The sequence below is a fragment of the Cucurbita pepo genome, chromosome LG06, assembly GCF_002806865.2.
Source record: "Cucurbita pepo subsp. pepo cultivar mu-cu-16 chromosome LG06, ASM280686v2, whole genome shotgun sequence".
NCBI classification, from domain to species: Eukaryota; Viridiplantae; Streptophyta; class Magnoliopsida; order Cucurbitales; family Cucurbitaceae; genus Cucurbita; species Cucurbita pepo.
In genome coordinates, this window is record NC_036643.1 from 6,336,080 (window position 1) to 6,363,531 (window position 27,452).

General features: G+C 37.7%; 3 protein-coding genes across 5 annotated transcripts in view; all 3 read right to left on the reverse strand.

Annotated features, from left to right (window-relative positions):
* LOC111796722 (protein GIGANTEA-like) overlaps window positions 1–1,340 on the reverse strand; it is a 26,403-nt gene extending 25,063 nt beyond the window's left edge. The window contains exons 1-2 of the mRNA XM_023679465.1: window positions 1,169–1,340; window positions 445–869 (exon numbers count right to left, since the gene is read on the reverse strand). Of these exons, the coding sequence (XP_023535233.1) occupies window positions 445–531 (87 nt within the window). The 5' untranslated portion in view covers window positions 532–869; window positions 1,169–1,340. The remainder of the gene's footprint in view (window positions 1–444; window positions 870–1,168) is intronic.
* Window positions 1,341–11,361: 10,021 nt separating this feature from the next.
* Window positions 11,362–18,293, reverse strand: LOC111796707 (dehydrogenase/reductase SDR family member 12). Of its 3 annotated transcripts, none has more exons than XM_023679449.1 (10): window positions 18,117–18,293; window positions 17,964–18,025; window positions 16,388–16,507; window positions 16,160–16,259; window positions 15,882–15,962; window positions 14,839–14,888; window positions 14,609–14,759; window positions 14,469–14,525; window positions 11,776–11,884; window positions 11,362–11,703 (listed from the first exon to the last, which is right to left on the reverse strand). In XM_023679449.1, exons 1-10 carry the CDS (start codon window positions 18,213–18,215, stop codon window positions 11,687–11,689), a joined length of 846 nt encoding a protein of 281 aa, XP_023535217.1. In that variant the 5' UTR covers window positions 18,216–18,293; the 3' UTR covers window positions 11,362–11,686. The 3 variants fall into 3 exon arrangements, with proteins under 3 accessions (XP_023535217.1, XP_023535215.1, XP_023535216.1); XM_023679447.1 differs by having other exon boundaries at window positions 11,776–11,897; window positions 18,117–18,290; XM_023679448.1 differs by having other exon boundaries at window positions 11,776–11,897; window positions 18,147–18,289.
* Window positions 18,294–19,757: 1,464 nt separating this feature from the next.
* LOC111797300 (DEAD-box ATP-dependent RNA helicase 39) lies at window positions 19,758–26,977 on the reverse strand. The gene is made up of 9 exons (XM_023680278.1): window positions 26,334–26,977; window positions 25,151–25,246; window positions 24,879–25,067; window positions 24,587–24,727; window positions 23,612–23,752; window positions 22,102–22,244; window positions 21,779–21,908; window positions 21,617–21,665; window positions 19,758–20,582 (listed from the first exon to the last, which is right to left on the reverse strand). Exons 1-9 carry the CDS (start codon window positions 26,847–26,849, stop codon window positions 20,059–20,061), a joined length of 1,929 nt encoding a protein of 642 aa, XP_023536046.1. The 5' UTR covers window positions 26,850–26,977; the 3' UTR covers window positions 19,758–20,058.
* Between the last annotated feature and the right edge of the window lie 475 nt (window positions 26,978–27,452).

Consider the following 27,452-nt stretch of genomic DNA (forward strand, 5'->3'; position numbering starts at 1 on the left):
CCAAAGGAAATAACCTATAACATTTCATTAATTAAAGTCTATCTATGAGCTAATGGAAAATCCGCTACAATTAGAAAAGCAGATAGAGTGTCAGTTCACTGTTCCACGCCCATTTGACAACTTTGAACCATATTCTAATTCTAAGAGCTATTCGAGTAAATGTCCACATGATAAAGAATTAAAAAAAAATGAAAACACATCATAAAACATTATCGTGCCTAGAAGAAAACCATAACAAGGAAAAGATCAAGGAAAACAATGGAATATTATTCAAGAACAAGGACCCAGCAACTTTATGAAGAATGATAAATACAACTTCGAGTTTACTGACGAGCTATTAAAACAGACTAATCAACATGGACTATATTAAAAAACAATGTCATATACTGAGAGAAAGTACCATCCTAAAAATCAATCATATATAAAACATGAATGCCTCTGTACCTTTCTTTGCTGATCATCATCTGGGGGAGGCCAAAACAAGGAGGACAATTGAAGTCTATCGATCCATCTCTCACTCGACGTTGCCATATATTTTCAATAAATTTCCCTTAAAGCTACCTCTTCAATGGCCAACAAATCAACTAGGCAATTGCGCAAACTCCATCTTCATTTGCTACCAATCAAGAATCCAAATGTCGTAATTCAGCATCCCAAAACCACAACCAATTTCGATTAGCCACGAATTCTAAAAAAAGGCTTGAAGAAATGTATTCAATATCCAAAATCTAGCTTCACGTCCCCTTAAGAAATTCACCAAAACCCAACCCCTTGTACCGCTATAGATTTTTCAAGTTCCAGTTCCTGAGAAGCTCCCAAGTTCACAACTCCATACTTACAATTTCCATAACAACAATAAAACCAATCCACTGCAAGATAAAATACAAAGAAAAAAAATAAAATAACGTAAATCAATAAACCATAAACAACAAAATGAAGTCAAAATTAAACCAAAAACGAACAAATCATACAAAATCACAAACAACAAAACTCAAATCAGAAACAACAAGGTAAACAACAGCTTTCAAAACGAATACAACAAATCAAATTTAAAAAAAAAATAAATAAATAACAACCAGATGATCCAAGCTTCAATTCAGATTTCGCAACTTCTTTTCCAAATGTCACCGATTCACATCAAAATAAACGGTAAAAGAAAACGAAGTACCTGAAAATCGATTCCGCTTCAGCCAAGAAATTCCACAAACTGTAATTCTCTCCCTTTCTCTCTCTCTAGAAGGTATATTCCTTTGTTTTTATGCCAAGTAATTTTCAGTGTAGAGAGAGAGATAGAGAGAGAGGGGAATCTTTTCAAGGGCCGTCAGTTTAGAGAGAGAAAGATACGAGATCTTTAGAAGCGCTGTGAGAGCTCAACATTACTGCATACGTGGCATGTATGTGAAAGTACCAAAATACCCTCGGCTGGTGCGAATATTATAATTATAAAAACAAAGCTGAGTGCGTAAAAAATAATTATAGTTCGAAGGCAAAGACAAACCGACCATGATGAGATATTTTCCTTGGAGCTATGCTATGGTGCAACGCGGCTGTACTGTTCATCTCGCTTCTTGGCCGTTGATTTTCGTATTGGAATGATCCGATGGATGAGAATTTTGTTTTCGTGTGCTGCTGGTTCTCTCTCCAATTTTGATTGGTTGGAATATATATAATGCAAAATGTGTTTTTCTAATTAAATAATCTTCCAAAGTTTAGTGGGTTGAATGTGTCTACTTTTTTCTCTTTTTTTTTAATAATTTTTTTTTTAAATTTATTTATGATATACGCTTAAATCAATTGAATAATTACCGAAAATAGTTACCGTCCAATGAGAAACCACAGTTTGGATGAACTTGTATTGATTTCGTATAATTTCTAATGTTTGATCTTTATGATCCTAGATGCTACACTCGGGAGTTGGAGCTAAAAACGTCCACGAAGCAAGGGACGGAGAATTCATTCTCCGTTTCTGCAAAATTATCTATTTATTTTCTCGTTTATTATTCTTTTAAAAAATAATTATTTAAAATATTATAGAATTCACTCACATTATTAGAAATTAAAAAATACAGTTAAAAGATTGTTGGTTGATAAAGTCATTTCACCTACCAGAANTTTTTTTGTTTTTTTTTTTTTTTTTTTTTCAGTTTTCTAAATTGTCTTAATGTCTTTGACGACAAAGATGTTTGGTCTACAAAGTTTGGATCTGGTGTATAATGAACTCGATAATATGACAATTCGAGTCGACTCAACTCAAATTATAAGGGTTTGGTTGGGTTAGATGGGTTACTGAGTTGGGTTGAGTTTAGCTTTCTAGGAACTCAGTAGGTTGGGTTAGGTCTGGGTTCAACATACGTCAAGCCGATTTGACCCAATTTGAATCGATATATATATATATACACAATTAGGGTTGTTTGTTGTTTGCTACCGTGCCCCCCCTCGTGGAATCACAAGCATTCTCTTTCTCTTTTATCTTCAGTTTCCAAGACAGACATGCTCACTTACAGCAGTAGTCAACTCGACAACTTAACCCCGACCAACCCAAAAAGGTCATGACCTACTCCTCACTTTTAAGAGTAAAGATCAACCCCATAGACCAACACAAGTTCTTCCGGAATCGTTTGTTCTCACTCACATGCATCCCAGAAAAAATCCTAGGAGAATACACACGTAGAATTGCTCCAAGTAAAACGCATTTAATCATGGAGTTCTTATGATTGAGCCACCGAACAAGAAGGTGCACCTTGTCTGTATAGGTAGTAACTTTCATTTCCTTTAAGTCTTTCTTAGTCATCCTATTCTTAGGATCGCTCTCATTCGAATGTGATTTCGGTTCATTTATGTACTCCTCTGTTACTCGAGTGTCACATGCTCATCAGCTTTCGCCTTGGTTCATCCCTGAACCATATCTAACTAGGAGAGGTATCGCTTTGATACTATTTATAATGACCCATGCCTAGGATTCAGAATCAAAATTCGACCCATGATGGCCCCAGCATTACCGTGCATCATGGTCACGTTACCTACTCCTTACTTTTTAAGAGTGAAGATTATCCTCACAGATCAGCACGAGTTTTTATAGCATGCATTGTCCTCACTCACAAGCATCCCAAGAAAATTCCTTAGAGCTTACCCAACATAAACTACTCCAAGTAAAGCACGTTTAACCATAGAGTTCCTATGATTGAGCTACCGAAAAGGAAGGTGCAACTTGTCAGTATAGCTAGTAACTTTCAATTCTTATAAGTCTTTTATCATCATATCCTCGGGATCGCACTCATTCGAATATGGTTGGGTTGGGATGGGTTGTGAAACAATTTCGACTTGCGCTGAGTTACCAATCCAACCAACTCGAACTTTAGGGTTGGTCCAAAAAAATTCCTCAACCCAACCCGAGTACACCTCTACTAACCCTTCGAGTTTGGGCTTTGGGTCAAATTACTGAGCTTTTTCGTTTATTTGATCTTCAACCTAATTGCTATATGATCCAATTTGACCGAAATGTCACGATTACGACACGTAAATCTCGTTTTCGTCTTTAAAAGTAATTTGAAATTGGTTAAAATTTAATAGCATGAATTTATTATTAATTTAAAACATAATTACGCGTCAATTTGTGATTGGCCAAATTTTTTTATTCAACCATCACTTTGATGTTTACTTCTTGTTATTTTATCTTTTTAGCACTTTGTAATCAACCTAGTAGTACTCTATACATAATTTAAATTTTCTTATTTTTTTATTAAAATAAATTATACGAAGCTCGGGTGAAATTAAGTGGAGGTCCAAACCGTCTGAAAATAACATAGTTAACTTTGTCGTTTTTACTTATTTATCTCTCTAAATTAATATAAATCAAATATCATTTGAAGATTAAGAAAAGCTCGGATGTAACTTTTTAACGCTCATTTCATTGATATGTCGTTAGATATTATCCTCTTTGACTCGTTACGTATCATTGTCAGCTCATGGTTTTAAAACGCGTTTGTTAGGGAGAGGTTTTCACACTATTGTAAGGAATGTTTCATTCTCCTCTCCTCTCCAACCTTTTCATCTTACTGAAAATTACCAATATATATATATATATCATTGTCAACTTCTCTCTATCCGATAGTTATATGCAGTAAGCCGTTGTTGTTTTTTGCTTACATTCTCATCTAACACCAATTTCAATTTTTCAACTATTACTTTCAAAACTCTCTTTAGAAATCTCTCTGCCCCCGTTTTCTAAAACTTTCTTCTTGAACTGGAGCCAGAGGCTCGAACATACGTCGCTTGGTCGTAGGCGACGCAAGAACAAATAGACTTAACTCACTTGCTGCTGAGAAGTGAGTGTCGGACAATCGCAAGTCCACTACCATGAAAGTGTGATTATAACAAGTAGTACCCCTCTTTGTTTGGTATATATATATATGCTGCTGGTCAAACTCTGACTAGCTCTATTTAAAAAAACATCTGCCTATTGTTGGCTTGAGTAGTTCGACATTACTACTTCCCGCAAACTCTGACTAGCTCTATTTAAAAAAACATCTGTCTATTGTTGGCTTGAGTAGTTCGACATTACTACTTCCAGCAAACTCTGACTAGCTCTATTTAAAAAAACATCTGCCTATTGTTGGCTTGAGTAGTTCGACATTACTACTTCAATGGAATCGTGAAATGACCAAAATGCCCCTTTCTCTTTGATTAGAAATAGAACAATTATTAGGGTGAAAAAAATATTAAATTATTAGGNTTTTTTTTTTTTTTTTTTTTTTTTTTTTTTTTTTTTTTTTTTTTTTTTTTTTTTTGAATTTAGAAAATCGAAAATTTGGATGAGTTCATGGGTAGACATTTTTTTTTTTATAAAAAAAATAGAGTTACAACTCAACCCGACCCTACCCTATTTTTAAGATTATTATAAAAATTAAGAATATTTGACCTTTGTAACCGCTCTCATGACTTTGGCGGTGAAGTTGTAACCTTAAAATAGACGTAAATGCAACTACCCTAATACTGGTTTCATGCCTTTCATGGCGAAGTTGTTATCCGTACACAGGTGACTTACCTTTACCTAAGAAATAAGAATACTAGACTTGATTATTTTAAGAAATACTTGGTAAGTAACCACACTGTTGTGGCTGAGAAATGTAAACACATGTGATATGGTGAGACCTATCATTTTAAAAATGATATGACATGGCTTAGGTAGCTTGTTGGATGTCTAGTCCTTCTTTACACATGGCTCACCAGGCAGGCTCACGTAGGTTGGCCTATGTGTTACATGATTCTTTTGGGGCATGGACCTCATGGACATCCGATTGCTATACACAGTACCGAGTCTACCCAAATTAGATCTGAATATGACAACCCGCGAGTTTCGTCTTCTTGACCCGTCTTTCTAGCTTTTCCCGATTCTCTCTCGCTCTCTTTTCTTTGTTCGCTTTATGTTCTCCGACAATGACCAAGTGCACCCTCCTCGCTCACTGCATGCTCCGATGATCCTTCTCTTACAATCATGACGACACATAACCTACATACGATGGTAATTGTGAGAAAATAAAAGAACCCAACATCCTTCCCTTAAGTTCAAAACCAAACAACCTAAGAGAACAAGTGCTTATCGATCGTCTACACGTCATTGTCGATTGTCTCCACCATTGTGAATTCCCTCTTGGTTAGTAACATCAATCATGCTGAGGTGCTCGAGAAGATAGATATGTTGGCTTGGATGGATGTCGAGCACTCTCTCTCTCGAACAGTGAAGACCTCGATTCTGAATAGGGGAAAGGGTGGTTGCTGATAAATGGGTGGTCCAAGCCATTCGTTGAAAATCTTGCGAGGTTTTCGAGTACATTTTCTTTGTAATAACGGCGGTTAAAGACTCTCTAATAAACCTTTAAACTATTTATTTATTTAATTAATAACTACTGTTATTCACGTTATTTATTCAAATTTTTGTATTTAATAAAAGTAAAATGGTAGATCGTAAACCATTTATTTATTTATTTTTAAATATTAAATTAAGATTTACGATTCAATTTAAATATATATCTTAAAAAATGACTTTTTGTTAAAAATTAAAAAAAAAAAGTTATTATGTTTATATATATATATATATATATATATATATTGATGGGAAAGGAATATATATATATGCGTGCGCGTGTGAAGGGTAAAAAGGTAAATGAGCTTGATTGGAATGAGAACTTTCTAGAATGATAGGAACATTGACAAAAAAAGACAAAAAGGCTAAAACGGTGACGTATTGGTCGGTTCCCCAGTTTCGGTTAAAATAATGAAAGAATGGCATCTCAAGGAAGTCAAATTGTTTTTTGGTCGGCAATTAAGACCAAATTATATTATTATTCAAATTCAAATATATTATTTGTTTAATAAATTATATTATTATTTTAATTTTAATGATTTTCTATCTTTTAGAAATTAAAATAAAATATAATAATTGTTAGGATCGCATAACTACAACACACCCTCGATCTAGATGAACACACAAAACAGGAGAGAGAAAATGCAACGAGAATATTGGCTAAAGAATTTATATAGAAAATAAGCTCATTATATATATATATATATATATATATATATATCTTTATCAGATATAATGAGCTATTATATATAACTATCTACCTTATATAACTTTACCAGATAACTGACTGAGTTATAAATAATAGCGGGCTACTTCTCCCTACCCAAGGTTATATATTGTGAGCCGTTGTTATTTCTCTCTTGCTTGCTTATATAACGTTTCTTTCAAAAATCTCTCTTTCAAAAGTCTCTCTCTGCCCTCGTTTTCTAAAACTTTCTCTTAAACCCGAGGCCAGAGGCTCGAGCATACGTCACTTGGCCGTAGGCGACGCAAGAACGAATTGGCTTAGCTCACTTGTCGTTGGAAAGTGAGTGCCGCACAATCGCAAGTCCGCTACCATCAAAAGTGCGATTGTGACAAGGCTCCGTAACCTAAATGGTTTTTTATTTATATATTAATTTAAGTTTATTGATCTAATTCAAACAACGATTATTTTTTTTAAAAAAACGACCGAATTTCTAATTGAAATTCAAGCAAAAACGAATAGATAAATAGACCTAAAACTTGAAAAAATTGACACTGAATTTATACTCGTTCACCCCATATGGGTATTTAATCGAAGGTATGCCAAGAACGTGTTGCAATTGAACCTGGTCGATAAGAAGAGCAAAAATAACATAAATGATAGATTCTACGTCAAATTTTAATCAATATCTTTGATTTTTTTAGTTATAACGACGAATACAACTCTTCGTCTTGATTAGGGTAGAAGCCCTATATCTAAAAGGTCTATAAACGATAGCTAAGACACTTTGAAACATCGACTCTCAAAATTCTTGAAAGCTTGAAGTTCTAAACTTATTATACTTGTTCGAGCTCCACCCCGAACACGTATGCCTTGTGAGGAAGTGTAATACCAAAAACAAAAATATTAAAATATTAAACTCGATCTAACAACCTTATTGAAAATAAGATCTTTAGACCTAAAATATCAAAGAATCTCAAAACGATAAGAAATTAATTCGAGGGAAACTTAGATTCAAATTATCTCGTTTAATGATTCTAAACATGCAATCTAAACTATATAAAATTGTGAAGAAACTTAGCTATTGGCTAAAAGCATACGTGCCCATTTTTTCTGCATTTATTCAAGTATATTTTATAAAAATAATAACACAGACTTTAAATAGTCTCAAAAGAAAACTCTTAACTTTGTGTGAGACATTCCAAAGAGTTAAAATACATTAATGAAACACCATAACTCTAGATTATCATTCACGAAAAAAAAAATTTAACGATAAAAAAATAAATAAACCTTGATTGTCTAGAATGGGGCATAAATGGCAACTTGAGCTTATCTTGCAGTAGGTTGAACGGTTGGATGAAAGTCCCACATCGGCTAATTTAGGGAATGATCATGGGTTTATAATTAAGAAATACTTATCTCCGGTAGAATGAAGTCGTTTGGAGAAGCCCAAAGCAAAGTCATGAGAGCTTATACTCAAAGTGGACAATATCATACCATTGCTGGGAGTCGTGTTCATCTAACATGGTATCAGAGTCATGCCCTAAAGTTAGCCATGTCAATAGAATCCTCAAATGTCGAACAAAGGACTCCTTTTCGTACTTTGTTCAAGGGGAGGTATTGGATGAAAGTCCCGGCTAATGAGACCTTATGCTCAAAGTGGATTATTCATACCACTGTGGAGAGTCGTGTTCGCCATGAGAGCTTATGCTCAAAGTGGACAATATCATATCATTGTGGAGAGTCGTGTTCATCTAACATGAATAGTATTGTCAGCTTTGTATATGAAGAACGAAGATAAAAGTGATTTCATAATTATTTGCCTCTACGAGTAAATTTCTTGATCTTGAGGTATATCGAGTTGAAAATGAGATTTTTATTTCGTAAAGAAAATGTCAAAGATATTACGAGTAAATTTAGCATACTTAATTGTAAGCATGCAACAACACACATGAATATTAATGAGAAATTACAACACGAGGATGGAGCGAAAATGGCAGATGTTAGAAGTTTCAGAAGCTTGGTTGGTGGATTAATTCACTTAACACACACACCACCCGACATTGTATTTCCTGTTGGTATTATTTCTAGGTTTATGCAACATATTTCAAAGGTTCATTATGGAGCAGCAAAAAGAGTCGTACGTTATGTTTCTGGAACTCTGAAGTATGAAATTTGGTATTCTAAATCTTCTAATTTCAAATTATTTGGGTTCATAGATAGCGATCGGGCAGGATCATTATATGATAGGCAGTGGCGTTGTCAACTTCAGAAGCAGATTATTTGGCATCTTTAACTTTGAATCAAGGGAGAGTGTTGAGATGTGATTCAAAGTTTTGACCGAAGCTCTGCTACTTCAGAATTACTAAGGTTTTATCAAAAGAAAAGTCCCGAGTATCAAAAGGACTACCCTCGGTTGTATTCCTTCTACAAAATCGTACCTTTTAGCTCGTATTCTAGCTCCTCTTAGAGCACTTGTGGTCGATTTTAGAGATTAAACACCTTCCTTCACAATGGCTACCTCTACTATCACTAGAGGTCCTCTCGAGGACTTGTTGGGACGACTTGATTTTGTATGAACCTTGCTTACGATTCCCAATCTTAATATTACTCGAGATTATTTGTTCTTGTATAATACACCTCCTCACGACTCCTTCTCTTGACACCTCACGGTTGGGTAAGGGTGTTTTTGCACAGTCAGTGTCACTATACTCTCTCGATGAAAAGCCATCTATTTGTCCTCCGGTTCCTTCCTTAGAATTGACCAAGGTGTCACGGTAGGGAATAACATTTCATTCACGCAGTGTCAACATTGGAAATCGACTTTAATTTTATTTAGAATTAAACAAAACTAAAAGTTAAACAAACTTACATTGTAAAAATATGGAGAAAGTTCAGACAAATCTTTAACGTACTTAATCCAGCTCCTCCAACGATTGAATCTCGGCTTGTAGATATTTTAATATATATTTTTTCTTTCAACTAAACCGATCCTATTAGTGTTACTATGAGTTAGCAAGAGGATCGGTACAAAATTAATTAATTTAATTCTTTTATTAATCAATTTTCACATATTAACTATAGACCTAGAGTTGCACTTTTATGCACCGTATGACAAGTTGTGTCCATTGATATAATCATTACAAGTAAGTCTATCATTCACAACTTGTTCGTAATTACAACTAGGTCAAAAGTCTATTTTATTTTTATAGTTACATTTTATATCTTAAATACTACTAATTTTTAATAAACAATTTGTTTATGATCCAATCATAAATCAAGTCTCTCTCGAACCCGTGTGAGGATGAGGCTCATTGTTCAAGTCCTAAAATCAGTACGTAAGAAAATTACTTATCTACTTTTCCTATACGGGAAGGAATTTTATCTTATGAAATTATATTCTCAACTCCCTATATAGTCAAGTCTCGGGAATATAAAAAATAGTTACTTGCTCCTCGTAAACGTCGTTTGCACTACGAACTCATTTTCAAATAATTTATAAGGAGGCTGGAGAAAAGAGGAAACAACATAAATTTGAAAGAGATACATTTTAAGTTGGAAGGAGGGATAAATTAATTATATTTGAATTTTCAAATATAATAAGTATAATTAATTTTTAATTTAATTATTGTTCTAATTATTTAGGAGTAAAAATCTACAAAATATTATTAAATTAATTTATTTGAGGATAATGATTTTGATTATTAAATAAACTCAGTAAAATATTTAATAAATGAAAATAAATTGAAATTAAAATGATTAAATTTATTTTAATAATTTTACTTAATTAAGATAAATTAACTAACCACAGTTCATTATCTAAAATTCACTAATATAATAAAATTATAGAAAATAATCAAAATGATTGTTTATTTACATGAAATTTGAGTAGCATGCTCATGAAACACCAAACACAATTCATCTTAGGGGTGTACATTCAACTCGACAACTCGGATCAACCCAACCCGAACTATAAGGGTTGAGTTGGATTAGCATTTCGAGTTGGGTTGAGTTCATTTTTCTAAACCCCGGATCAAATCGGTTCGGTTTTAGGTTCGTGAATAAAACCTTTGGGTTGACCCAAACCAAATAAAAATATATAAATTATATTAAGAATTTTTTTATATTAATAGGTTTGCTAGGGTAGTACCTTGGCCTCTTTAAAGCACCTAAGCCAGTTCGATGTGGAGTTAAGCTATATTAATATGTTATAATTTTTGCTTATTTTTTTATGTAAATAATTATAGAACGATTTGTTCGCTTATTTTTTTATGTGAATAATTATAGAACGATTTGCGTTTGTTTGTAAACTTTTAATATATTTTATCGATTGTATCCCCAACCCGAAAATATGTGAATAATTATAGAACGATTTGTTTGCTTATTCTTTTTTATGTGAATAATTATGGAACGATTTGCGTTTTGTTTGTAAACTTTTAATATATTTTATCGATTGTATCTCCAACCATTTTCGGGTTGGATTGGGTTCGATTATGAAAATTTTTGGATTGGGTTGGTTATCAATCCAACCAACCCAAACTTTTGAGTTGGATAAAAAAAATCTCTCAACCCAACCCAACCCAACTCGGACCACGTACACATCGATTGTATCCCCAATCCGAAAATAGAGGATTGGATTGGATTCGGTTGTAAAAATTTTCGGATTGGGTTGAGTTACCCATCCAATCCACCTGAACTTTTGAGTTGGGTGAAAAAAATCCCTCAATCCAACCCGGACCATGTACACCCCTCATTCATCTCAAGTACAATCTCAAACTAAACGATCCCAACGGTATAACTTGATCTTCCTCCGAGATAAAATCAAAAGGTTTTAGATAAATAGTTAAACCAAAATAAAAAGGCTTACAAATAAGAACTAGTAGTTAGTTAATTCATAAAATACATAATAGAAGTTCACACTCTTTTCACCTTTTCTGATCTGAATTATTGAGCCAAACCAGACAATGAACGAAGATGATCATATATAGACCCAATTGTTGCATGAGATGACTTTGTAGCAGCAAATGCTAAATGCTTTGGCGCTTCACTTCTATCAAAGTAGAATGCTCCCGGTACCAACTTCTCATTCGGCTGTAACGCCAACCAAATAATCGTATCGGCCCCTTCCTCCCTCGTTCTTAGCTTCCCAGAGAGCCTGAAATGATCGAGCGAGGAGTTGATAATCTAGCCCGTTTTGAATAACAAAGATTTTGCTAGTTATCCTTACGATTTAGTGAAACTTGGTAGAGATTTAGCAACTCCAGGCGTTTCGGCCCAGCCGGGGTGCATCGAGTAGAATCCGATCCCTTTGTTGGAGTACTTCTCTGCCCATTTCTCTGTCAAAGCCACCTAAAAATAAAGCTTCACTCACCTTTAGATATGTCATAATACATTGCAGCCATGGCTAAATCAAGCAATCTTCATGAAGTGTCAAGCGAGGTTATATTACGCATCTACCGGTAGCACTTTCTTCTTTGCATGTAACATATTGAACTTTGAAAGATAAATAAAATGTCTCATCATTTTCGTGGCAGCCAGAGTGTGCCGTTTTTGTGGGATCTTTGGTGTGTAAGAACAATAGAATGGACTTAAACGGATTTAAAGTGATATGTTATCGTTTGTAAAGTTGTGAGATCTCACATTGATTGGAGAAGATAACAAAACATTCTTTATAAGAGTGTGGAAACCTCTCCCTAGTAAATGCATTTTAAAACCGTGAGGTTGACGGCGATACGTAACGGGCCAAAGTGGACAATATCTGCTAGCGGTGGGTTTGGGCTGTTACAAATGGTATTAAAGTCAAGCATAAGACGGTGTGCCAGTGAAAACGCTGGGTCCCAAAGGGGAAGTGAGATCTCACCTCGTTGGAAAGGAGAACGAAACATTCCTGATAAAGGTGTGGAAACCTCTCCCTAGTAGACATGTTTTAAAACCGTGAGGCTGACGGCGATACGTAACGGGCCAAAGCGGACAATATCTGAGCTGTTACAATTGGTATCAGAGCCAGACACCAGGAGGTGTGCCAGCAAGGACGCTGGGTGTCACAATCCAAAGTGTGGTTGTGCCCTGAAGTAAGTCGTCGAGGACAATGACTAGTTTAAGTGGGGGAGAATGTCACAACCTAACAATGGTTGTGCCCCAAGTAAGTCATCGACGACGATGACTAATTTAAGTGGGGGAGAATGTCACAACCTAACAATGAAGACGATGACTAGTTTAAGTGGGCGAGAATGTCACAACCTAACTATGAAGACGATGACTAGTTTAAGTGGGCGAGAATGTCACAACCTAATTATGAAGAGAGTAGGTTGTGATCTTCACGTTGCGACAAGAGAAGCGGCGACCCTCAAGTGGCGCCCATCTGGCCACATGAGGGCCTAAACGAGTGCCATAATGCGACCAAGAAGAACAGTGCATCATCTAACACACCACACGGAGTGGGCATTGAAGACAAGTTGAGACATAAGCAAATTAGAGGCAAGAGGGGCAAAGATAGGCTTGTTGAAGGGTCGGGTAAGGTCCCGAGCCTTAACCTCGAAAGTCGGAGTTCCAGAAGGAATTTGGGCATGCGGTTCTGGAGTTAAGTCCATCCATATGAAATATGAATGCTCGTCAAGTTTGGTGTTAATCGAACACCGGACGGACGCTGCACGACACCGTGGTCGTTCGCCAAAATCATATCTGTGCCTGAAAGATTGAAAATGGCTCAAAATGTACTATAGGGATACCATGGTGTCAGCTCTCCACAACCCCTGGGCCCTGTGGCCTAAGCGAGCTACCCTGTGACACATAGGTGTGTCACAGGTGAGCGTGCCGAGACGAGTGTCTCGGGCGACTTCCTTTGGAATGAGATTTTCAAGGACAGTACTAGGCGGCACGGGTGTGCCGGCATTGCGCTCCAGCCCGCATGTTGTAGGTTGCTACATAGACCCGCTATCCAGCACGGTATCCGTAAATGATATGGCATGGGCACAAGAGTGTCAATGCCTCGATAGAACCTAGATGGATGGATGTTCAGGAAGTCCCGATAATATGAGCGACACGCGGGCTCGTTCTGGATGGCATAACCGAGTGAGTTGTGATGGCCGACGACACCCCAAGACTCGAAATGGCGTCAAGACATATGGGTCATGTCGATGGAGATCGAGATGACAAGAGAAGACGCGACGGTGCATTGAGAGACCTTGGCCCCGAGCAGAGGCAAGGTCAAGCCAAATGACTTGGCCTAGTGTAGAGGCAAGTCGGTTATGTCGCAGACGATTGAACATGCACGCGCAGGTGACATGTGTGGTCGGACAAGCTTGGATTCCGCACAAGCGATGTTCGAGTGGCAAAGACAAACCTTGCCTAAGGTCTGATGAAGCCACAAAGTCGGGGCGAAAACTATATATGGGACTTAATTCCCCTTAAGGCGGGTAGTGAGCGTGTCAAGATCACAACACCCGCGGTAAAAAAAGTAGGACCGTGACACTGGGCACCTAAGGGGAGTGGATTGTGAGATCCCACATCAGTCAGAGAGGGAACGAAGCATAAGCATTCCTCATAAGGGAGTAGAAACCTCTCCCTAGTAGATGCATTTTAAAACCATGAGGCTAACAGCAACAATACATAACAAGCCAAAACAGACAATATGCTAGCGATGAGCTTGGGCTATTTCAAAAGTTCTATGTTCGATGGTGAAGCTTTTTTCGTAGTTACCCTCCTTTAGGTCTTGTTTTACTAGTGTGGAGTCCCTTTTGCAATATCCCTCCCTTTTCATACCCTAGTTTTTTCGTATTTCTAGTATCTTTACCCTCGATGAAACAAACCAAAACCTTTAGCATTTATGCACGAAACCTAAAACGGGAAAACGCGTTCGAACAGCGTACAGTAAATCAAAAGCATAGTATTCTAGAACAAGATACATGGAGCATTACTAACCTGAACTCGCTTGTTAAGTGCATATTGTTTGGCCCCATCAAATTTTTCTTCACTAAACTACAAGGAAACAAAGAACAAAGATCCAGTAAGAATTAGGTCCACAAACAGAGAAGGCAGAGACGTTCAACAAAGCAGCACACCTGCAGATCATTGGTTAAGGGAACTGAATACATTCCACCAGAAGAAACTGTGATGACCTTTGCATCAGGTGCAGCTTTCTCCAGCAATGGCATCATTAGTTCAGTTATTGCATAAGTGCCTAAAACATTCACAGCAAAGTTCAATTCGAACCTGGAATTCAGAAACTATTAAGAACTTTTGGGCAACTATTTCTTAGAGAAAAAAAGTTACAGATAATGGAAGATCATACCCTTCAGATGTTGTAACTCGATTATTCTCGAGCAATCCCGCATTGTTAACCTACGTACAGTTAGGAATGGAAATCAATCTCTTTTGTATCCAACTGTTTTCATGATGTTAAAGTGACATTTATAATTGTAGACTGTAACCGCCCCCAAAGTTCTAAAATGCGTCTGCTAAGGAGAGATTTCTACACCTTTACAAGAAATGTTGCGTTCCTCTCTCCAACCGATGTGGGATCTCACAATCCACCCCCTCTTGGGGGCCAGCGTCCTTGTTGGTACACCGCCTGGTGTCTAACTCTGATACCATTTGTAATAGTCCAAGCCCACCGCTAACAGATATTGTTCTCTTTGGGCTTTTCCTTCTAGACTTGCCCTCAAAGTTTTAAAATGCACTTGCTAGGGAGAGGTTTCTATACCTTTACAAGAAATGTTTCGTTCTCCTCTCCACCCGTTGTGGGATCTCACAATCCACTCCCCTTGGGGGCCCAGCATCCTCGCTGGCACACCGCCCAGTGTCTAGTTCTGATACCATTTGCAACAGATCATGCCCACCGCTAGCAGATATTGTCCTCTTTGGGCTTTCCCTTCTGGGCTTCCCCTCAAGGTTTTAAAACGTGTTGCTAGGGAGGGAGAGGTTTCCACACCTTTATAAGAAATGTTTCGTTCCCCTCTCCAACAGATGTGGGATCCCACAATCCACCCCCCTTGGGGGCCTAGCGTCCTCGCTGGCACACCACCAGTTTCTAGCTCTGATACCATTTGTAACAGACCAAGCCTACCGCTAGCAGATATTGTCCTCTTTGGGTTTTCCCTTCTGGACTTCGCCTCAAGGTTTTAAAACGCGTCTGCTAGGAAGAGATTTCTACACCTTTATCAGAAATGTTTCGTTCCCCTCTCCAACTGAATGGGATCTTACATAGACAGAAGGAGCAGTTGTCGAGAAAGGAAGTAAATGATAACGATTTAGCAGATTAATACGAAATACGGGCTAAAACATACAATTTTTAGAATCTAAAAGGAAAATGTTACGAAGACAGAGATTCATTACCAAAACATGGACCGGGACATTCTTTGAAATAAAATTCGAGGAAAATGACGTAACGTCTCTGATCGACGAAAGATCACAGACCTGAAAACTAAAGAAAAGTGATCAGATAACAAGAAAGCTAAAGTAGTAATCTATTCTTTTAAATATAGCATAATCTAAATGGTCTGCTGCAAATATTATCTACAAGAAAAGAGTAACAAAATTATCGACTCGTAGAAGTTAACGATTTCTTTATCGAAGCCACATTCTCTTGTTAATGATGGTTGGAAAAGAACTACCTCCAAATGAACATTTTGGTTTCCTGTTTTAGACTTTATCTCAGAGAGAGCAGCTTCTCCTCTTTCCTTGTTGCGGCATACCATGTAGACGGTAGCTCCACTGCAAAAACATCAGAAATTTCATGGTTCCACGACGAATCGATGTTCTTTTTACATAAGTTGTGTTCCTTGAAGACTCAACAAATATAACAAAAACCGAAACAAGAGAGTTGGAAAAGGGATCGAGACCGTGATGCTAAACCCTCTGCAGTTGCATATCCAATCCCAGAATTCGCCCCAGTAACAATGCAATTTTTCCCTTCAATGTTTGCTTGCATATCTTCTGGTTTGAACATCTTAGAATGTTCACTATAGCCATAAAACAGTAATAAGTTAACCATATTAACGAAGCTAAAACATATTTATGAAATTGTTAATGGTTTAACATCACAAGAACCTCTAATTCTAATTGTAACGGCCCAAGCCCACCGCTAATAGATATGGTTCTCTTTATGCTTTCCCTTTAAGGGTTCCCCTCAAGGTTTTTAAAACGCGTATGCTAGGAAAAGGTTTCCGCACCCTTATAAAGAATGTTTCGTTCTCTTCCCCAACCGATGTGGGATCTCACAATCCACCCCTCTTCAGTTCCGTTCTCCAAGAAGAGAACAATATCTGCTAGTGGTGGGCTTGGGGCATTACAAATGGTATACCGGGCGATGTGCCAACGAGGAGGCTGAGCCCTGAAGGGGTGGACACAAGGCAGTGTGCCAGCGAGGAGGCTGAGTGTAACGCCCCAGATCCACCGCTAGCAGATATTGTCCTCTTTAGGCTTTCCCTTTTGAGCTTCCCCTCAAAAACGCGTCTGCTAGTGGAAGGTTTCCACACCCTTATAAATGGTGGTTTGTTCTCCTCCCCAACCAATGTGGGACATCACAATCCACCCCCCTTCGGGGCCCAGCGTCCACGCTGGCACTCTTCCCTTCCTCCAATTGATGTGGGACCGCTCTCAAATCCACCCCCTTTGGAGACCAGCATCCTTACTGGCACACCGCCTCATGTCTACCCCCCTTCGGGGAACAGCGAGAAGGCTGGCACATCATCCAGTGTCTGGCTCTGATACCATTTTGTAACGGCCCAGATCCACCGTTAGCAGATATTGTCCTCTTTAGGCTTTCTCGGGCTTCCCCTCAAGGCTTTAAAACGAGTCTGCTAGGGGGAGGTTTCGACATCGTTATAAATGGTGGTTTGTTCTCCTCCCCAACCAATGTGGGACATCACACTGAGCCCTGAAGGGGTGGACACAAGGCGGTGTGCCAACAAGGACGCTGGACCCTGAAAGGGGTGGATTGTGAGATCCTACATAGGTTGGGAGGAGAACGAAACATTTTTTATAAGGGTGTCGAAACCTCTCCTTAACATACGCGTTTTAAAAACCTTGAGGGGAAGCTCGAAAAGAAAATCTCAAAGAGGACAATATCGGCTACCAGTAGACTTGAGTCATTACACTAATAATCAGTGCACCTTCCAGGTTTAGTGGAGTTAAACAAAATTAAAGTCTAAATTCCAAAAAAAGCTATGAAAATAAATAGGGTTTTCGAGGAACTAAACAGATGAACAACGTGTTAATCAGTAGACAAACCACCATAATCAAAGTTTAAAGAGAAGCAATCGTTGAAAATTACTTAATAAGCACTTCAAATCCTTCCAAAGTTCACTACAAACTCACCCTAAATCACTACCAGAAGTTTCCCTTCTACTCCAAACACGATCCAATCATACAACTTCCACTGAAAAATTAAAGACAAAAAAGAGGGGAAAATGTTACCTGAATGCAGATTTGGTGAAGTTCAGGTAGCCATAGGCCCCAAAAACTGATACTCTCCATGCCTGCAACAACGGGAAAAGGATTACAACTTCAAACACATAAATCCCGGCTTTGTATCAAAGATTTTGGTGCCGTAACAAAAGAAAATCGCACACAAAGAGATGATCGGAGAGGAGTATATGCCTTGAGAAGAAACATTGCGAGTGCTCCAATGGAGATATGGACTCGAACCTGCAGAGCTCCACGTTCCATGTCAATGGGCGCACTCGAACAATTGATAACGGGCACTGTTCGCCCGAAACCGTTGGGAGTTGAATGAGTGAACAGAACTTTGCCACGCTTTCTTCTTTGGTATCATATTCGATTTTTCTTTTTTTCTTTTATCTCTCTTTAAATGCCATTTTGATTTTTTATAATTATTTTTTCTATTTTTTTTAAATAATTTATTAATGCTACTCGACTCTACGGATGATATTGTCCACTTTGAGTTTAAGCTCTCATAGCTTTGCTTTGAGCTTCCCCAAAAGAACTCGCACCGATGGAGAGAGCATTATTTGATTATAAATCCATGATCTTTCCCTAAATTAGTCGATGTGGGACTTTCATCATCCAACACCTCCTCTCGAACAAAGTACGCCTCCCCTTAATCGAGGCTTGACTCCTTTTCTTTTGGAGTCATTTGTTCGACATTTGAGGATTTACCAATCTATTGGCACGACTAAGTTTAGTGCATGACTCCGATACCATGTTAAACGAACACAACTCTAACATGGTATCAGAGCCATACCCTAAACTTATTTGTGCCAATAGATTGGTAAATTCTCAAATGTCGAACAAATGACTCCAAAAGAAAAGGTGTCGAACCTCCTCGAAGGCATAGTAAAAAATGACTAAGACTCCAAAATAAAAAGAAGTCGAGCCTCGATTAAGGAGAGACGTACTTTGTTCGAGAGGAAGTGTTGGATGATGAAAGTCCCACATCAGCTAATTTAGAGAATAATCCTGAGTTTATAATCAAATAATACTCTCTCGTTGATATGAGCCATTTTGAGAAGCACAAAACAAAGTCATGAGAGTTTATACTCAAAATGGACAATATCATATGTACAACCGAGAATTTATGTCGGTATGAAAAGTATTAATTATAAAAGTTATGCATTAACAATTAAAAATAATTAATATTATTACAACAATTTAATCAATGCTGCAATTAAAAAAATGAAATAATTCCAAATAATGAATTTCATTTAAAAAAGAAATCAATATGTTTTACAAAAAAAAAAGAATAATAGCGAAGTTAATAATATATTTAAAAAATACCCAGGAAATTTTAAGAATAATATTAACACCATTTACCTTTATAAAAAAAAGTTATTTTTTTTTTACCGTTAATATTTGGACGAAAACCTTTTATAGACATATAAAGTAAGTAAAAGTATAGATTGTGGTAAATGAGTAAATTGTATCCGGTAAAAATTGTCATAAATAGGAAATAACTTTGTATATAGTAAACCTATATATAATAAATTAAACCATATATATATTTCACGCTAAGCTAAACCATATATATATCATGGTAAAGCTATATATATATATCTAGGAGCTAAACTAAACCCAGGAGCTTTGAACTTGCATACTTTAAGAGCTTTGAGCTTTCCATCGAGAGTTCCACTTGCATTTTCCCTATCCTGTTCTGTGTTCATCTAGATCAAGGAGTGTGTGCATTGTTGTGCGATCCTAACAAATACATTAGAATAACACGATCTAAATTGTCTCGTATCAATATCGAGAGTCTTACCTCTCAACCAAAGTTTTCGACTTTTTCAATCGATGTAAAACTATGTTCATTTTCGTACCACGTACGATACAAGGGCCCCGATGTGTCCTCATAGACACATAAAAAGAGAGGCTTGATAAAGGTTTGGCACTAATTTGTTCTTCTCCTCAAGATGTTTCAGTTATAAAACATACACTTAACAGCAAAATTACACTTCCTTGTACTCATCAAGCCATTTCAAATGAAGAACTAAAACAAAAAATTACAAGAAAAGTTTATAAAACTATGTTAAACTCTCATCTAAAACCTGTCTTCCACTTAACCGGATACTGATCTTCTCTTATCAGACTGGCTGCTTCTCCCTCTAAACCCAACTACATTTAGTTTCTGACCTGACGGTTTGATGCCATTTCTGGGCTGCCTTCTGCTAGCCACCTGCTTCTTCGGTTCGGAAGATGGTTTCCTGGGTTCGGAAGACGGTTTTCTGGGGACGTTCCTTGATGGTTTTCTGGGGACGTTCCTCGACGGTTTTGTTGACTTAGAAACCCGAACACCGGACTTCTGAGTCTTTGCTGGAGATGCTTTTGCAGATTCATCTTTTGAATGGACACTTGAAGGTTTTGCTGCTGATGTTGTTGATGATTTAGCTCTGTTTCTCTCCTTTGAAACCTTAACAAATTTATCATTTTTTGTTTTCTGCTCGGTTATCATACGATCCCGTGCTATGTCTCTTCGCACGTTATCTGCTGTGAGAGATTCTAAGCTCTCGTTTTTTTGGATTGCTTCCTCGATGCGAGTGGCTAAAATATGATCCTTTTTAGTAACCAGGCTTGTCACATTTCCTACACCAATAGATGTACAAATAATGAAGGATCAGCAAGGAAGTTCAATTTCATCAAATTCAACCTAGCTTGTACAGGTCAGGCTAAGCTGCGAGTTAAGCTACGAGTTCGTGAGTACGTGAATCAACCAATAATGGCTAGCTACAAGTATTATAATGGTTGGATGAGGATACTTCTTGTAACGACCCTAATTTTCTACTGAAATAAAGTCACTACCATATGCATGACGTAATCTTCTTATACAAAAAGATTCATTTAAAATAATTCATAAAACAATTGCATTATGCATATGGTAACCGCTCTGTTACAGTTGGTATTAGAGTTCTAGGTTATAGATTATGTGACTAGCCTACGAGGTAGGCTTAACATGTTCCATGGTCCCATAGTTGATGCTCGATGTAACGATGAATGATTTTAAATGAATGTTTCCGCATAAAAAGGTCACGTCATGCATATGGTATCAGAGCTCTAAGTTATAGATTTTGTGGACTAGCCTACGAGGTAGGCTTAACATGTTCTATGGTCTTAAAAATAATGCTCGATGTAAGGATAAATGATTTTAAATGAATGTTTCCGCATAAAAAAGTCACATCATGAATATGGTATCAGAGCTCTAAGTTATAGATTCTGTGGACTAACCTACGAGGTAGGCTTAACATGTTCCATGGTCTCACAGATAATGCTCGATGTAAGGATAAATGATTTTAATGAATGTTTCCGCATAAAAAGGTCACGTCATGAATATGGTATCAGAGCTCTAAGTTATAGATTCTGTGAACTAGCCTATGAGGTAGGCTTAACATGTTCCATGGTCCCACAACCACAGATAATGCTCGATGTAACGATAAATGATTTTGAATGAATATTTTCGCATAAAAAGGTCACGTCATGCATATGGTAGCGGCTCTATTTCAGCAGGTCATGGCTAGGCTCAAGGATTTTCCTTCCTAGTTACCCAACGAATGGACAGCATAAAATCCATGAGAAATAACAGAGTTACAAACATCAAGTACATCAAAGAGCAAGCGACGAACCTTTTGCACCCATACGAGCTGTTCTTCCCGTGCGGTGAAGGTAATCGATCTACAAGGTGAAACAAAATATCATTGATAAGCTATTTAGGCATGAAAGTGCAGCACAAAAAGAGGTGGTGCAAAATAAACAAGCCAAGTTCTTCAAAAGTAAAAAACTCTTACAGAATTTGAAGGGAAATCAAACATAATGACATGATCCACATCCAAATCCAAGCCCCTAGCAGCCAAGTCCGTGCAGACTAACGTCGGACAATCAGCATCATCGCTCTTGAACTTCTTGAGATTCTCGACTCTGATTTTCAAACGACAGTATAAACGCATATATCAAAATCTTGGATTACTCAGAACCAACAATCTTTTTGTATCTACTCGTTCTTTTCAGTTTTTCGATCCGAGTCACTGCAGCTCTTTGTAACTTCATTGATTGTCACTAGGTAGAGTAAATTTTATAAAAATGAAACGGAGTTTATCACCGAAATCCTTACCGCTGCTGAGCAGGCACCTCTCCGTGGTAATTGACCGTAGAAATTTGATTTTCACCGAGAAAATGATCCACGGCACGGCTGGAATTTAAAGTGTTACAGAACACCATTACCCTGTTTCCTTTTGCCAAACTTGGTTCAAGAACCTGCATCCTCACAAAATAACAAATATATAGCCCAATAGACAGTCCAATAATCTAAGATGATAATGTGATGCTTAAGACTTCCTGCTGTTTAGGTTCATGCATTTTTTAGTAAGGATTTAGCTGGTTGATTTCTTTCCTTATTGCTTTGTGTATCAACTACTAGATTTATCTGTCTGGAACGACTTTCTAAGTGCTTTACTATGAATGTCCGTCTACATAGGTCGTCCTTCTTCATTGACGAAAAATGTTTTTGTGCCTCTGGTAAGCATAGTGCATAGAATCCATTTGCGGCCTGAAGTCAAACATGTCGAGCAAATGGAAACTAAGAAAACCCCTTCTCTCACGGCTGAGATTACCTCCTTCCTTCACTTATGGGTCTTACATATTCTCCAATTCCTTATTTCTCTCCTGAATCTCGTAAACAAGGAATTATCATCATTTAGTTGGGGATTCTTGTAAGAAAATTAGGGTAATCTTTCTTTCGTCTTTCCTTCCATAAACCTTCCTCAAAAGAAGAAGAAGAATAAATAGGTTCAAGATTTAATTCATAAGGTAAATAGGGGAAGGTCAGGTACTAGAGTATAAGGTTCAGAAGCTCTCGTGTCAACCACTTCTCGTAAGAAGGAATGGAAGGAAGAAGCTGATAAGACTGTAAAGTAAAGGAGGGGCGTTTACAGGATTTCATATGTTTTACCTTGTTCAATCAATCTCGGATAGCAGTCAGGGTAGGGAATGTCAGGTAATAGAGTATAAGGTTCTGGAGCTCTCGTGGCAACAACTTCTCGTACGAAGGAAGGGAAGGAAGAAGCTGATAGACGGTAAAGTAAAGGAGAGGAATTTACAGGATTTCATATGCTTTATCTCGTTCAATCAGTCACGGATAGCAGTCGGGGAAGAACAGTCTGTTATCCTATTAGTAACTTAACAAGGGGGTGGAGGGATTTGAGACAAATGGCAATGCAAAAAATAGTTGAGAATCAATCTTATACTTCTTACAAACTCAAAAGGAAGTAATTACTTGAGGTAAAATCAGTGAAATTCTTCCCATGGTAAATAGGAAAGGTGAAACTCATGGATGCACAAGCTCAGTTCCATATGTTAAATTTCAAAACCTTGCCAGGTGAGAGGTTAAAAACTCCATGGTCATGGCATGGCTTGGCAGTTTAACAGCCCAGGCATTGGAAGTTACTTTTATTGAGACTCCTAGAATTTTTTAACGACCAAGCCATGACCATGACGATACGAAACAACGAAACCACGAACTTCATGGAAATAAGGAGATAATGGTCTAAGAATCTAAGCTAATATATGTCAGAGCGTTCATAATGGACTAAGAAGTACCCAAGAAATAAATACAATAGTCAAACCTGCAATAAAGCTTCCATCTTGTTTTCAGAACCTGAAAGCTTGATGAAATCATGACGAGCGGATGCGATCTTTTTATGCAAAGTTGATGTGCGTAAATGCACAATGCCTTGAAATTCCTCATCGATCAGCTTTTGAACTGCCTACAGCGATGGCCAGACCGTATGAGCGGAAGAATTTTAACAACCGAAATGTATAATGAAACGACAAATGCTGAAATTGTAAATAAAATCGAATGACTATTGACTAGAAAAGGAAACTGATCTCGCATATAGAACCGATTGTCGAAAGTATTCAAAGAACATTTAACATCCTTCTACCGAAACTGTAATAGCCCAAGCCCACCGCTAGCAGATATTGTCCTCTTTGGGCTTTCCCTTTCGGGCTTCCTCTCAAGGTTTTTAAAATGTGTCTGCTAGGGAAAGGTTTTCACACCCTTATAAAGGGTGCTTCGTTCTTCTCCCCAACCGATGTGGGATCTCACAATCCACCCCTTTCGGGGCCCAACGTTCTCGCTGGCACTCGTTCCTTTCTCTAATCGATGTGGGACCCTCCAGTCCACCCCCCTTCGGAGCCTAGGGTCCTTGCTGACACACCGCCTCATGTCCATCCCCTTCGGGACTCAACTTCCTCACTAGCACATCGTCCGGTGTCTGGCACTGATACCATTTATAACAGCTCAAACCCACCGCTAGCAGATATTGTCCGCTTTGGGCTTTCCCTTTTGGGCTTCCCCTCAAGGTTTTTAAAACGCGTCTGCTAGCGAGAGGTTTCCACACCCTTATAAAGGGTGTTTCGTTCTCCTCCCCAACCGATGTGGGATCTCACAAAAACAATTATAAAGAAGGGTTCCATCACGTTCAACATGCCTACCTTCAGATTTTCTAACATCCAAATTATCAATCCATACAGATTCAAAGAAAAATATGATCTCAACAGGGAAAAACAAAATACTTCTGTCACATTGAAACCAATACCTTTGTCATTGTTGCAGTGATCAATATTGTTTGAAATCCTTGGCCATCATGTGATGAGGCACGATGCTTTAATGGGCCAATAAACTTACGAATGTCGGGTCCAAATCCGTGATCAAACATGGTGTCTGCCTCATCCAGCACCTACTAAAACGACTCCACAATCACGACAGCGTCATATGCATTCCAAAGCAAAAATTACAAAAGTAATGCAACATATGAACTGGACAATAATATCAGGGACTTATGATTTTGGACTGAATGCAACATCAAAACCATAATATTAGGTCCGCACCAAGTATTTGATGTCACCATACACCATGTTGCCTGCGTCAATATGTTGAAGAACTCTGCCAGGAGTTCCCACCACCATGTCTATTGGATTACTTAATGAGTCCTCTTGTGGCCTGATCCGACCACCGCCACTTACCATGGTAGACCTAAATCGTGCATGATGACTGATAGATTTCGACACTCGAAACACCTATTGTAATCATTTGATGTTAATAGGAGATGTATAAATTATATAGCAATACATGTAATAAAATCAAGTCAACCTAAAGCTACCTGTTCAGATAATTCCCTCGTGGGACATAGCACGACTGCTCGAGGACGCCTAGGCTTCATTAACTTGCCAAACAGTTCTTCATCCCGCCTCAGCAACTACAAATATTACTTAATTAGTTCACTGATACTCCATAAAATAGCACACAGTAATCAATATATAAACCTCCACATCGTTAGGTTCCACTGCCAATATCATACCAATTTGCATCAAAGATGGAATCAGGCAATCCATAGAATAATGAAACAAGATAGAAAAGATAATTTAGTTTTTAGATAGAAAAGATAATCCATAGAATAATCAAACAAAACGTTTAATTTTCTTTACATCGTCGTGGGTTTTAACCAATGAAGATTATAATTTAGTTTCTATAGTTTTAAAAGGTCGATTATCGTCTTTGGAGCACATGGCTAGTCCAATAGAGCTCTACCACAAATCTTCATTATGACTACACCTTCGAGACTCATAACTTTTTCATTCGACACTTGAGTCACTATGACTATACCTTCGAGGATTTTATTGAAATGACTAAGTCAAGATAAGAGCACGACCTTGATACCACTGATACGACACAACTGACGTCCACAGTGGTATAATATTATCCACTTTCCTAAAAAGCATCATATCTATGAAGATAGTGTCGCTTACTTATATATACTCAAGATCTTTCCCTTAATTAGTTTACATCGTCGTGGGTTTTAACCAATGAAGATTATAATTTAGTTTCTATAGTTTTAAGAGGTCGACTATCGTCACAGGAGCACATTGCTAGTCCAATAGAACTCAACCACAAATCTTCACTATGACTACACCTTCAAGACTCGTAACTTTTTTGTTCGATACTTGAGTCACTATGACTATACCTTCGAGGATTTAATTGAAATGACTAAGTCAAGATAAGAGCACGACATTGATACCACTAATAAGACACAACTGACGTCCACGGTGGTATAATATTATCCACTTTCCTAAAAAGCATCATACCAATGAAGATAGTGTCGCTTACTTATATACACAAGATCTTCCCAACTCCAACATTTACTAGAAAAGATCCTTCCAAATTTAGAACATTATACATGGACAGCACCAAGCACAATATCACAATTAGACTTCAAACATTACAAGATAATTTAGTCTACAACAAATTTAAGGAAACCCCACAACAAAAATGCTGTTGAATTGTACCTGGACAAGAGGTAGCAAGTAAGCCAGAGTTTTACCAGACCCAGTATGAGAACCCAAAATCACACTCTTCCCTTCCAAAACAGCCGGGATTCCAATGCTCTGAATCTCAGTCGGAACCTCAATGTTCATCTCCCTCAGAGCCCCCATCACCTCCTCATTCAAACCCAATTCTTCAAAACTCTCAACCAATTTCTTCTTCTTTTCTGGCTTCTTCATTTTCTCCTCACCACTTCCCACAGCTAGCTTAGTCTTAGAAGCAGATTCATTGAGATGCCTAGTCCTGAGCCGCTCAAGCAAAATAGAGTGCTTCAACGGTTCAATCGCCTGAGTTGTTTCCGTGGATTCTGCGTTGGTCGTGGCGCTGGTAGCGGAGCAAAGAGGCCTAAATCCTGAGAAATTTCTGATAGGTTTCGGTATTTTGAGGAGCGACAGACACTTGGGGGGCGAAACGCGAGAACTGATTAACAGGTTTGTGGAGACTGAAAGAGAGAGCAGAGTTCTTCCTGTGCCTCCCATGGCGTGCAAACTGAATGCCAGAGATGAGCTATGGCGCGGAAATGGAGGTTTTGGGCTGCCTCAATGCCTCATTTGCTCTCCCATTTTTCAGGCACTGCAAACCAAATCCCCTATGGGATTGAATCCATTTTTTTATTTGTTTAAAATTTAGGTCAAAAATATCTTTGGGTTCATTGTTATATAGTGAATTTTAACGCTTCAAATTTAATTATTATATTATCAATAAAATTTAAAATTTATCCTTAATTTTTTTTTTTCAAAATATAATTAATTTCAATGACTATAAATTTTTTTTTTTAAGAATTTTAAGTACGAACCAATAGACTTGATTTGAAAAAAGAATAGTTATGTCGAGATATTTCTTTACTCTCAATAATTAGACTACAGTTGGATGATCTTTGTAGTCATTTTGTTTTAATTGATATCATCACGAGGATGGATACGAGGTTAAATTGAAAGTTGAAGAGTAGATTTATGCGGGTACAACTAATAATTACAAACTCTAGCCTGGGTCAACTAAGTAACTGGCTCTACTATCGGTATGGTTGAAAGATTTGTTTTATGTATGATGACACGTGCTCAATGGTCCTACTCGTGTCATAT

What these genes read in the sequence shown, in the direction of transcription:
- LOC111796707 (XM_023679447.1), bottom strand. Translation starts at nt 18,215, where the DNA reads ATGGAACGTGGAGCTCTGCAGGTTCGAGTCCATATCTCCATTGGAGCA. An exon ending in TTCACCAAATCTGCATTCAG is followed by an intron (nt 16,508 to 17,963) that starts GTAACATTTTCC and finishes TTATGGCTATAG; the next exon opens with TGAACATTCTAAGATGTTCA. An exon ending in GCAGAGGGTTTAGCATCACG is followed by an intron (nt 16,260 to 16,387) that starts GTCTCGATCCCT and finishes ATGTTTTTGCAG; the next exon opens with TGGAGCTACCGTCTACATGG.
- LOC111797300 (XM_023680278.1), bottom strand. Translation starts at nt 26,849, where the DNA reads ATGGGAGGCACAGGAAGAACTCTGCTCTCTCTTTCAGTCTCCACAAAC. An exon ending in GAGGTGCCTGCTCAGCAGCG is followed by an intron (nt 21,909 to 22,101) that starts GTAAGGATTTCG and finishes TTTGAAAATCAG; the next exon opens with AGTCGAGAATCTCAAGAAGT. An exon ending in TTGATTTCCCTTCAAATTCT is followed by an intron (nt 21,666 to 21,778) that starts GTAAGAGTTTTT and finishes TTCACCTTGTAG; the next exon opens with ATCGATTACCTTCACCGCAC.